This window comes from Nerophis ophidion, linkage group LG18 (assembly GCF_033978795.1).
Source record: "Nerophis ophidion isolate RoL-2023_Sa linkage group LG18, RoL_Noph_v1.0, whole genome shotgun sequence".
Lineage (NCBI taxonomy): Eukaryota > Metazoa > Chordata > Actinopteri > Syngnathiformes > Syngnathidae > Nerophis > Nerophis ophidion.
Window position 1 is genome coordinate 49,919,289 of NC_084628.1, and position 13,086 is coordinate 49,932,374.

General features: G+C 41.0%; 1 protein-coding gene and 1 long non-coding RNA gene across 4 annotated transcripts in view; both read left to right on the forward strand.

The window, feature by feature from the left end:
* The window catches only part of LOC133537305 (centrosomal protein of 164 kDa-like), a 64,567-nt gene extending 52,668 nt beyond the window's left edge, over positions 1 to 11,899 (forward strand). For all 3 annotated transcript variants that reach the window (XM_061878322.1, XM_061878321.1, XM_061878323.1), the window contains 6 exons: positions 13 to 99; positions 4,180 to 4,285; positions 7,251 to 7,604; positions 7,695 to 7,755; positions 7,833 to 7,934; positions 11,352 to 11,899. In XM_061878322.1, the coding sequence (XP_061734306.1) occupies positions 13 to 99; positions 4,180 to 4,285; positions 7,251 to 7,604; positions 7,695 to 7,755; positions 7,833 to 7,934; positions 11,352 to 11,451 (810 nt within the window). In that variant the 3' untranslated portion in view covers positions 11,452 to 11,899. The remainder of the gene's footprint in view (positions 1 to 12; positions 100 to 4,179; positions 4,286 to 7,250; positions 7,605 to 7,694; positions 7,756 to 7,832; positions 7,935 to 11,351) is intronic.
* Positions 4,296 to 4,722, forward strand: LOC133537306 (uncharacterized). The gene is made up of 2 exons (XR_009802649.1): positions 4,296 to 4,430; positions 4,467 to 4,722. It is a non-coding gene; the product is annotated as an uncharacterized LOC133537306 (long non-coding RNA).
* Positions 11,900 to 13,086: the final 1,187 nt, after the last annotated feature.

The following is a 13,086-nucleotide window of genomic DNA, read 5'->3' on the forward strand; positions in this document are numbered from 1 at the left end:
TTTTGCTGTTAGGAGATAAGACATTTGTCTGAGCTGTCACAGATGGTCATCAGTGGAAACCCCCTGAAAACAGAAGAAGTGAGCTCAGTAGCTCAGAAGGTCAGAGACATCTTCATCAAATCATGCTGTAGATAGAAAGTGCTGCTGAGGCTCTTTTATCATCTCACCTAAATAACCTTTGGATCGCACAACATGTGGATAGTATGATGAAGTTGTCTGCGACTGTTTTCACATTTAAAATGTAATCTATTCAAGCCTCAATAACATTTTAATTAATTAGAACTTTTATGGAAGGGGATTTATGATTATTAAGACCAAAAGGGGACTATTTAGCATTTTTCGAGTGCAGCTTTAAAGTGATGCATGAGTCACACTTTAATTCATTGCATTTATTATGTTTGACTTTGCAAGTAAGTAGTGAGCGCCTGGAATTGTTTTCTGTTGTTGCTGCTGCCAGCAGGAGGTCCAGCATGAAAATGAGCCTCGAGCTTCGGCTTCATTAGGAACCTACGTACATTTTGTAAAAACAAACACAAAAAAACTTTCTCTTTGTGGATTAACGGAGCAGGAAAATTGCCTGACTGGAGGGATTATTGATTTACAACCTTATTCCAAAATAGAATACATGCATTTTTATCCTCAAAATTCTACACGCAGTACCCTATAATGACAAAGTGAAAAGGTGTTTTTATTCTTTATTTTGCAGATTTATAAAACAAATAATACAATCACATGTACATAAGTATTCACAGCCTTTGCTCAATACTTTAATGATGCATCTTAGGCAGCAATTACAGCCTCAAGTCTTTTTGAATACTTATCTTTGGACTGCTTGGTCCTGTCCTCTTTGGCAGCACCTCTCCAGCTCCATCAGGTTGGATGGGAAGTGTTGCTTTGCATCCAGCATGTCTCTGTACATCGCTGCATTCATCTTAGTCTAGTCAGGGAGGTGACCAAAAACTCCACTGTCACTCTGTCAGAGCTACAGCAGAGAAGAGAACCTTCCAGAAGGACCACCATCTTTGCAGCAATCCGCCAGTCAGGCTGGTGTGGTTTAGTGGCCAGCAGGAAGCCGTTTCTTATAGTCAAAAGTTAGCCAAAATGCATGTGAAAGACTCTCAGACCATGAGAAACTAAGTTATCTGGTCTGATGAGACAAAGATCTAAGTCTTTGGCGTGAATGTCAGGCATCATGTTTGGAGGAAACCAGGCACCGCTCATCACCAGGGAAATACCACCCCTGCAGTGAAGCATGGTGGTGGCAGCATCATGCTGTGGGGGGGGTTTCAGTTGCAGCAACTGGGAGACTCGTCTGAATAGAGGGAAAGATGAATGCGGCATTGTACAGGAACATCCTGGATGAAAACCAATGTTTCCCATCCAACCTGATGGCGCTTGAGAGGTGCTGTAAGGAGGAACGGGCCAATAGGTGTGCCAAGCTTGTGGCATTGTGTTCAAAATGACTTAAAGGGGAACTGCACATTTTTGGGAATTTTGACTTTCAATATGTAAGACATGACAACGGATGGATTTTTTAAAATGCTTTTTAAATATGAAATCAAGCTAAATTAAAGTCAGCTTACAGAGGAAACATTGGTAGCTCCACTATCCCACCCTTAAAATCCGATAAATAACCATTCAAAAAGTGCCAACCATGCTCAATTTGCATTTTGTGACTTGAAAATTAAGCAAGTATTAGTGATTTTGTTTTTATAAGTGCTAACGCAGACAAACTACATAGAGCGGCGCCGTGATCACTTCCGGGTGTTCCTATGTTTACATCATTGAGTGGTCTGCTGCTTCCTCGCTTCCCTGCTTCTTGTAAATCACAAGTCATGCCTCTCATCTGAAAAAGAGATGGATGAGAATATAATCCAACAGGTTGGGACACTTTTCCAGCCATTTCCCACCTGGAACTGGCAAGACGACACATACTGTATATATGTGGGCTGGGCGATATATGGAATATACTGGATGTATGGCGGGTTTGTCTCTGTGCGATATAGAGAATGAATACAGTATATGGTGATATTGGAGTATACCTTCTCACGCAGTTGCTTTTAGCTGTGGGCATCACACTACAGGCTCTTCTCGCTCTTCCTGTCTCTGCACCTTCTTACATACGTCACATACTGACGCGTGCGAAACATCACACGTACTCGCCGAGCAGAGAGGTAGCGACATGGGTAACGTTAGCAGTGGTGCTAACGGAGCAGTGCGAGTGGTAAAACGAGAGAAAGAAGGTGCCAATCTGGTAACAGATGAAGGAAGAATTAATTCCAAGAAAAACAGCAGGGGGTCCATTGGCGGTGGTTTGGCTTCAAACGGGAAGATGTTGAACAATTTGTCAAGTATGGGGCAAAAGTGTTGCTACAAAAAGTAGCATTACTGCTAATTTGTAGCATCATTTGAAAAGTCACCCGCTAGAGAATGAAGAGCGATTACTCCGCATGTCAACATCTCATGCTGGTGCCACACCCACAAAATGCCCAAGCAACCATGTCCACATCAACACCGTATGAAACAAATATTCAACAACAGAAGGAGATAACGTCTGCAGGAACCTACCACATAGTGAAGGACATACACTATTTGATTTCCTATTATGCAGCTCATTTTTATTTGACACTTATTGAAATATCTTGTGTGACATCATGCACAAAAGTGCACTTTATTTGTTTGAAACTATTGTAGTGGCGTTCTGTACAAAAAGTGCACTTTAATTGAGTGTTGTTTTGATATGTCATCTTAGTGACATCATGCACAAAAGTGCACTCATAGCTTGTTTTAAAATGTCTCTGACAATCTTGCACTTTGTTTGGAAATGACATGAATGTTTGTGCCACTGAGCCAATAACTGTTTCATAAATACACTTTTAGTTGTGATTTCCTTCTCTGCATGAAAGTTTAAAAGTAGCATATATGAATGCAGTATGAAGAAGAATGTTTGAATGTAGACACATAGAATCATCATACTGCTGTCATTATATGCATCAAGTGTTCATTCAAGGCCAAGGCAACATATCCACATATATATGGTGTATGCTCACATGACCTAAACATATCCACATATACATGCTGTATGGTCACATGACCTAAACATATCCACATATATATGCTGTATGCTCACATGACCTAAACATATCCACATATATATGCTGTATGCTCACATGACCTAAACATATCCACATATATATGCTGTATGCTCACATGACCTAAACATATCCACATATATATGCTGTATGCTCACATGACCTAAACATATCCACATATATATGCTGTATGCTCACATGACCTAAACACATCCACATATATATGCTGTATGCTCACATGACCTAAACATATCCACATATATATGCTGTATGCTCACATGACCTAAACATATCCACATATATATGGTGTATGGTCACATGACCTAAACATATCCACATATACATGGTGTATGGTCACATGACCTAAACATATCCACATATATATGCTGTATGGTCACATGACCTAAACATATCCACATATATATGCTGTATGCTCACATGACCTAAACATATCCACATATATATGCTGTATGCTCACATGACCTAAACATATCCACATATATATGCTGTATGCTCACATGACCTAAACATATCCACATATATATGCTGTATGGTCACATGACCTAAACATATCCACATATATATGCTGTATGCTCACATGACCTAAACATATCCACATATATATGCTGTATGCTCACATGACCTAAACATATCCACATATATATGCTGTATGCTCACATGGCCTAAACATATCCACATGTTAAAGGCCATATCGCCCATATATATATATATATATATATATATATATATATATATATATATATATATATATAATATTCAGTCTGTCACTCTCTGATGTCGCAAATGAAGGAACATCAACATGGATGCGCTTAAATAACTGTTGTCAAGGCCATAATGTTGCTTGATAGTGTGTATGCAGTCACTATTAGACAGTAATGTTGCTTGATAGTGTGTATGCAGTCACTATTAGACAGTAATGTTGCTTGATAGTGTGTATGCAGTCACTATTAGACAGTAATGTTGCTTGATAGTGTGTATGCAGTCACTATTAGACAGTAATGTTGCTTGATAGTGTGTATGCAGTCACTATTAGACAGTAATGGGATGACTTGCCTGGTGTCAACAGTCATTGCTTCAAGATGCTGTCCTGCCGGCTGGGCAGAGGAAGGTCACCTTTAATGTGACAGAAGATTCAGAGCTCAGCAGCACTGGTGACCCGTCTAATGAGACAGGTAACGCACACTCTTATTCTGCCCAAGGTGAGACAGGTAACGCACACAGGTTATTCTGCCCAAGGTGAGACAGGTAACGCACACTGTTATTCTGCCCAAGGTGAGACAGGTAACGCACACTGTTATTCTGCCCAAGGTGAGACAGGTAACGCACACTCTTATTCTGCCTAAGATGAGACAGGTAACGCACACTGTTATTCTGCCCAAGGTGAGACAGGTAACACACACTGTTATTCTGCCTAAGGTGAGACAGGTAACGCACACTGTTATTCTGCCCAAGGTGAGACAGGTAACACACACTGTTATTCTGCCTAAGGTGAGACAGGTAACGCACACTGTTATTCTGCCCAAGGTGAGACAGGTAACGCACACTGTTATTCTGCCCAAGGTGAGACAGGTAATACACACTGTTATTCTGCCCAAGGTGAGACAGGTAACGCACACTGTTATTCTGCCTAAGGTGAGACAGGTAACACACACTGTTATTCTGCCCAAGGTGAGACAGGTAACGCACACTGTTATTCTGCCCAAGGTGAGACAGGTAACACACACTGTTATTCTGCCCAAGGTGAGACGGGTAACGCACACTGTTATTCTGCCTAAGGTGAGACAGGTAACACACACTGTTATTCTGCCTAAGGTGAGACAGGTAACACACACTGTTATTCTGCCCAAGGTGAGACAGGTAACACACACTGTTATTCTGCCTAAGGTGAGACAGGTAACGCACACTGTTATTCTGCCCAAGGAAATAAAAGCGGTTCCTGGTCAGTAGGATCTGGCGGGAAGTCCCCATGTGAAAAAATGAGTAGAAGCGCCAGCTTGCTTCTGGACTACTGTGGGAAATACCCCATAAAAAAAAAGTGATTTTCAGTTAACTGGAGGTCATGGTTGTTTCATTGACTATTTTGTTGAGACATAATTATGATAAATAAATACTGTACTTCTTTACTGTAAAATAAGATGAATGTGGTCATGACACACAAAGCGTGTGACCTGCTATTAGTTTGAATTTGCATATATCGATTAGAAATATGCATCAAAAACACATTTGATCGTCTGTTGTATTGATTAAACCAGTGTTTTTCAACCACTGTGCCGCGACACACCAGTGAGATATTGTCTGGTATGCCGTGGGAGATGATGTCATTTCACCTGATTGGGCTAAAAACATTTTTTGCAAACCAGTAATTATAATCCACAAATAATGTGTTGTTATTGAGTGTGTGTGCTGTCTAGAGCTGGGCAGAGTAACCCTGTAATACTCTTCCATATCAGTAGGTGGCAGCAGGTAGCTAATTGCTTTGTAGATTTGGGAAACGTGGTTTGTCATGATCACAATACGCGGGAGGCAGCGTGCAGGCAAAAGGTATCTATCACTTGATAAACAAAAGGCGAGTGCTGCTAAGAAAAGGCATTGAAGCTTAGGGAAGACTATGCACTACCAAACTAAAACTGAACTGGCTGCAAAATAAACAAAAACAGATTGCTGGATGACAGCAAAGACTTACAGCGTGTGGAGCAGAGACAAAGTACAGCCGTACATGACATGACAATCAACACAAAGAAGGACAGTGTCCACACAACTTAAACAGTCTTGATTGCTAAAACAAAGTATATGCGGGGAATATGGCTCAAAGGAAGACATGAAACTGCTACAGGAAACTACCAACAAAAGAGGAAAAGCCACCAAAATAAGAGCGCAAGACAAGAAGTAAAAACACTACACACAGGAAAAAAGCAAAAAAGCCCCAAATAAATCAGGGTGTGGTGTGACAGGTGGTGACAGTACACCTACTTTGAGACAAGACCTATATTGATACAGTACATCTACTTTGAGACAAGACCTATATTGATACAGTACACCTACTTTGAGACAAGACCTATATTGATACAGTACATCTACTTTGAGACAAGACCTATATTGATAGAGTACACCTACTTTGAGACAAGACCTATATTGATGCAGTACACCTACTTTGAGACAAGACCTATATTGATAGACTACACCTACTTTGAGACAAGACCTATATTGATACAGTACACCTACTTTGAGACAAGACCTATATTGATACAGTACACCTACTTTGAGACAAGACCTATATTGATACAGTACATCTACTTTGAGACAAGACCTATATTGATACAGTACACCTACTTTGAGACAAGACCTATATTGATGCAGTACACCTACTTTGAGACAAGACCTATATTGATACAGTACACCTACTTTGAGACAAGACCTATATTGATACAGTACACCTACTTTGAGACAAGACCTATATTGATAAACTACACCTACTTTGAGACAAGACCTATATTGATACAGTACATCTACTTTGAGACAAGACCTATATTGATACAGTACACCTACTTTGAGACAAGACCTATATTGATACAGTACATCTACTTTGAGACAAGACCTATATTGATACAGTACATCTGCTTTGAGACAAGACCTATATTGATACAGTACATCTACTTTGAGACAAGACCTATATTGATACAGTACACCTACTTTGAGACAAGACCTATATTGATAAACTACACCTACTTTGAGACAAGACCTATATTGATAAACTACACCTACTTTGAGACAAGACCTATATTGATACAGTACATCTACTTTGAGACAAGACCTATATTGATACAGTACATCTACTTTGAGACAAGACCTATATTGATACAGTACATCTACTTTGAGACAAGACCTATATTGATACATGCTTGGTTATGCTTTAAATTCATATCCAGTTTGATGTGTCAATGATTTGTACTGGTGGTGTGAAAGACAGTGAATGAATGAATGAATGAATGAATGAAAGTAGATAGTTTCCAAACTAACTGTACTGCCATGTATTCACCTGGTGTGCAAGTCAATATGCAGAGTGTCACTTGTGTTATTTAATGATGACAATAATACAGTAATAATACTTTACTCACGTCTTATCTCACATGTTATTAGGAGGCAATCTGGCCTTTCTGGCCAAAGTCCAGGAGTTAGCGGAGTCCCAACAGCAGATCTCAGGCCAGCTCAACACTGTGTTGGGGGCTCTGGGATCATTAGCCCAGAGGCAGAGCAGCACGTCCCTGCCAGCCTTCACCACAGTCCTGTCTAATTCTGCTGCCACGAGGTCTTCACCCTTTCTACCACAAGTTCCCATTGTAGGCCCCATATCTCTAGACCAACCTAGGCCACTCTGGAAGGCGTCCAACATGGGTGGCCTTGGCCTCGCCAACTTTGTGGCCAGCTCTTCTCCAGCTGGTCTGACAACTTTGGGAGATGTTGCACACCGCAGATGGACAGACTTCTTTCCTGGTACACCAAACCTTCAGCCAGAGTCACAGATCTATTCTGATCACTCTTGTTCTTGGGCCTAAACGCTTTGTTGTGCTTGTTCTTCCACAGAAGGTGTAGAACTCAAGTCCAGCATCTCCAGGTCACCATACTCCTCCTACACGCCTGCTAGGTATTGCCACTTCTTCCCAAATAGTCCTGCCTTCACTTATGATACCAGACTAAATCTGCTTTTCCCTGTGTCCCCAGCCTGCACCTGCAGAAAACAGTGAAAGTGGATGGCCAGAAGCTGCAGAAGCTGATAGAAAGCAACAAGCGGTGGTTAGAGATGCGGAAGAAAGACCCCAGCGTGTATCCTTCATAACACCCCCTGATCTGTGTTTAGCTGTATCACATACATGCCAATACTGCTGCTCATTGACTTCAGGGTAAATGTTGCTCACTCATCAGTGCCATTAAGTACTGATGCAGAGTACTGATGTGCTATCCATCAGCCTCCGATCAGTATCAGCCAATCTCATGAAAAAGTATGTGATCGCCATGGGGAAAAATGGCCTTTTTAAGGGGAAGTGCACTTTTTTTGGAATGTTGCCTATCGTTCACAATCATTATGATATATATTTTTTTAATGCATTCTAACTCGGAAATAAAAATGTGCTTACAGCAGAGCCAATTGGAGGACCTCTATTCCGCCCATAAAACCCAGTAAAACAACATCCATAAAGCATTTTGTGAGTTGAATACTAAGCGAGTATTAGTGATATTGTTATTACAAGTGCTAACGCAGACAAAGTATTTATAGCAGCGCCATGACCACCAGCTTGATCAACAGCTGCTTCCTCACTTCCTTGTTCGCCAGACTTTATTCTAGGCCATAAATCATGCCTCTTACCTGGAAAGTAGACATATTCCGACAAGTTGGTACACTTTGACAGCCAATTTAGACTCACAAATGGTGAGAAGGACAGGAAAAGAGGCTTGGTTCCACCCTAGGGTTAGGAGTCATTTTTCATCTAAATGAGAATAATATGAACATCCTAGCAGTCGGCATCCTAATGACAGCAAAACTTGTACAGTAAGTGATGTTTTATTGTTTGTCGGCTCTTTAGGGTCTGCAGTGAGCTGTTCAAAAAAGGTGTGGTATGCTTATTAAAATGGGCAAAATAGATAACTCTGGAATGTGACTGTGAATGTGCCTTCCACTACATCACATACACAGTACACTTCCATCATGGAGAGGAAACCTTAAAGAGGATCTCTACTTTTCGGGGGGATTTTTCCTAACGTTCACAATCCTTATGAGAGACAAGAAGACAATAGTTTTGGGGGTTTTTTTTGCATTCTAACGTGTAAAGATGGTCTAGTTTTTGGTGGCTAGCAATGCAGCTAATGGGAGCCGTCAATTCTAGCTCGAAATGACTTCAAACATGCCTTGACAAACCATCAACAACACTTCATTTACCTGGATGACAACCACGCTGTAGCAACATTGTTATTGTGGAGTGAAGACGGAGACGAACACATCGGCATGTGTTTGCTATTAGCTAAAGCTAACTGCAGCAAGAGATTAGCTAGCTTAGGCATCAGCACCAAAGGTGTGAGTTTGTCAAGCACACCACTGGGACAGGACACCAATCAGTACTGAGTGGAAAACATCAACAATCACAAGTATTAAGTTAGTATCTGTCAAGTGTTATTCCATCTTTTGTTTGAACACAGCTAGCCCGACTAGATCTGACCATGAGCACCAACCGATGGAGCCTACTCCAAACATCTTCCAAGACAAAGCAAGCAGCGAAGGACTGAGTGCCTTGAGAGTACTTTGCTTTATTTGCGCGGAAAAAGTAACGTCCAAACGACAACAAGGCGCCTGTTGCTTGGTTGGCCATGCTCTCTTTATAAACAACGCCGGCCTAGCACTCTGTGGCACTGGCAGTGTTCTGAGGAGTGCTATCGGTATTAAAGTTTAAAAGCTTAAAAAGAGCGTCAAACTCTTGTGTACTTTTGTCGGGACGCTACGTTGATTATCTGCTGGCTGATCCACTTTCATTTAGCAGCAAACCAAAGTTAAGTACCAATGATATTCACACACACACTAGGTGTGGTGAAATTATTCTCTGCATTTGACCCATCCCCTTGTTCACCCCCTGGGAGGTGAGGGGAGCAGTGAGCAGCAGTGGTGGCCACGCCCAAGAATCATTTTTGGTGATTTAACCCCAATTCCAAGCCTTGATGCTGAGTGCCTAGCAGGGAGGTCATGGCTCCCATTTGTATAGTCTTTGGTATGACTCGGCCGACCTACCCGTCTCAGGGCAAACACTCCAACCACCAGGCTGCTGAGCAGGTCCAATTGAAACCTTTGTTTTCATAGGATTGGCAATAAAAAATAGCACCAGACTTTATGTGATTTCTTCTGGAGGGTGCAATACATAATTTTTACTTTCCTTTCACGTAAAGACATCTTATTTTTAGGTGTGGCTTTCATCACAATAAGTGGAAAGCCTCTCTCCACAATAGCTACTTCTTTGTCCGTCTAGTTAACATGACCACCTGTGTCCTGGTGAAGCAGGGTGTCGGTGCTCATTCCCAATGCCAACTCGGCAAAATAGTCAATTCTCTCATTCATGTCGTCATTCCAGTAATGACTAAACAAGTGGCTCTTGGTGTTGTTGTTGCTTGTTTGTTCACTGTTGTTCATAATATGAAGCAAGCACTGAACACTCTTATTACATTTGATCATATGAAGCGAGCACTGAACACTTATTACATTTGATCATATGAAGCAAGCACTGAACACTTATTGTATTTGATGATATGAAGCAAGCACTGAACACTTATTACATTTGATAATATGAAGCAAGCACTGAACACTTATTACATTTGATCATATGAAGCAAGCACTGAACACTCTTATTACATTTGATCATATGAAGCAAGCACTGAACACTCTTATTACATTTGATCATATGAAGCAAGCACTGAACACTTATTGTATTTGATGAGATGAAGCAAGCACTGAACACTTATTACATTTGATCATATGAAGCAAGCACTGAACACTCTTATTACATTTGATCATATGAAGCAAGCACTGAACACTTATTACATTTGATGATATGAAGCAAGCACTGAACACTGTTATTACATTTGATGATATGAAGCAAGCACTGAACACTTATTACATTTGATCATATGAAGCAAGCACTGAACACTTATTGTATTTGATGATATGAAGCAAGCACTGAACACTGTTATTACATTTGATGATATGAAGCAAGCACTGAACACTGTTATTACATTTGATAATATGAAGCAAGCACTGAACACTTATTGTATTTGATGATATGAAGCAAGCACTAAACACTGTTATTACATTTGATGATATGAAGCAAGCACTGAACACTTATTGTATTTGATAATATGAAGCAAGCACTGAACACTTATTGTATTTGATAATATGAAGCAAGCACTAAACACTGTTATTACATTTGATTATATGAAGCAAGCACTGAACACTTATTGTATTTGATGATATGAAGCAAGCACTGAACACTTATTACATTTGATAATATGAAGCAAGCACTGAACTCTTATTGTATTTGATCATATGAAGCAAGCACTGAACACTTATTGTATTTGATCATATGAAGCAAGCAGTGAACACTTATTGTATTTGATGATATGAAGCAAGCACTGAACACTTATTGTATTTGATGATATGAAGCAAGCACTGAACACTGTTATTACATTTGATTCCTCACCCCTAAGACCTTTGCTCACTCGCTATCGGCCTTCTTCCTCCTCCCAGAACAACCTGGTCCAGCTGGGTCTGGACGACAACAACCAGATTAAAGTCTACCATTACTGAGGACAGCAGGGTCTGTGGATTCAAGGAACTTTATCTTCATACCATGAGACACTTGGTATTTTTCTTAGGTTGAAGAAGTGTCAGACTTATTTTGATTGGTAACATGGTATGCATTAGTTAGTAGACTCCGACTGTTGTGTATCTTCTATTTTCCAGTGTTAGAGAAGAAGTTCTATCTGTCCCACTGGCTCTGTCTTTCTATTTGAAGTTGAACAATTACTGCTCTCATTATGGGCTGGATGAGTGTTTTACTATGCGCTTCTCCCTATTTTCTCAATGGACCTTTTGTAAACGAGACACAACCTTGTACGTGTTGTCATGGAGATGTGTTATTTCTGGATGACACTTGTTGTAGAGTGCTGTCATGTGACGTGTTTACTACAAATATTGTGTGTGTGACGGCAGAACAACTCAATCCATTTATTAAAATTGAATACTTTTTTTTTTCTATCTGCTGATCATTGTGTTATAAAACCCGAGCTCCTTGTCTTTGATTGATGTTACAGCATGTTTTCTATTGGTCAGTCAATGGTGGTTCAAAGGTCACGCCTCGTCCCAAAGGCTACAGTATGTGTTGAACATTTGCCAATATGCCCATGGCCGTAATCCACGGCACCAAAGTGCAATTTAATATTTCACCTTCCTTGCTTCAGAAGTACAGAGTGGAGAAAATACTGAAGTCAATGGGAAAATACACTATATTGCCAAAAGTATTTGGCCACCTGCCTGGACTCACATTTGAAGTTGAAGTGCCATCCCATTCTTAACCCATAGGGTTCAATATGACCCTTTGCAGCTATTACAGCTTCAACTCTTCTGGGAAGGCTGTCCACAAGGTTGCAGAGTGTGTTTATTGCAATTTTCCACCATTCTTCCAAAAGTGCATTGGTGAGGTCACACACTGATGTTGGTGGAGAAGGCCTGGCTCTCAGTCACTGTTCTAATTCATCCCAAAGGTGTTCTATTGGGTTCAGGTCAAGACTCTGTGCAGGCCAGTCAAGTTCATTCACACCAGACTCTGTCATCCATGTCTCTATGGATCTTGCTTTGTGCACTGGTGCACGGTCATGTTGGAAGACGAAGGGGCCCGCTCCACGCTGTTCCCACAAGGTTGGGAGCATGGAATTGTCCAAAAATGTTTTGAATGTCTTGAAAAACAACGTACACCATAATTACTCCTGCACCAAATTTCACACTCGACACAATGCAGTCCGAAATGTTGCGTTCTCCTGGCAACCTCCAAACCCAGACTGGTCCATCAGATTACCGGATGGAAAAGTGTGATTCATCAGTCCAGAGAAGGTGTCTCCACTGCTCTAGAGTCCAGTGGCAACGTGCTTTACACCACTGCATCCCACGCTTTGCATTGGCCTTGCTGATGTATGGCTTAGATTCTGCTGCTCGGCCATGGAAACCCATTCCATGAAGCTCTCTGCGTACTGTACGTGGGCTGATTGGAAGGTGACATGAAGTCTGGAGCTGTGTAGCAAGTGACTGTGCAGAAAGTCTTTGCACTATGCTGACCTCTCTGGCAGTTTACCTGGCCTACCACTTGCTGGCTGAGTTGCTGTTGTTCCCAAACTCTTCACTTTTCTTACAATAAAGTTGACTTAAGAATATTTAGGAGCGGGGACA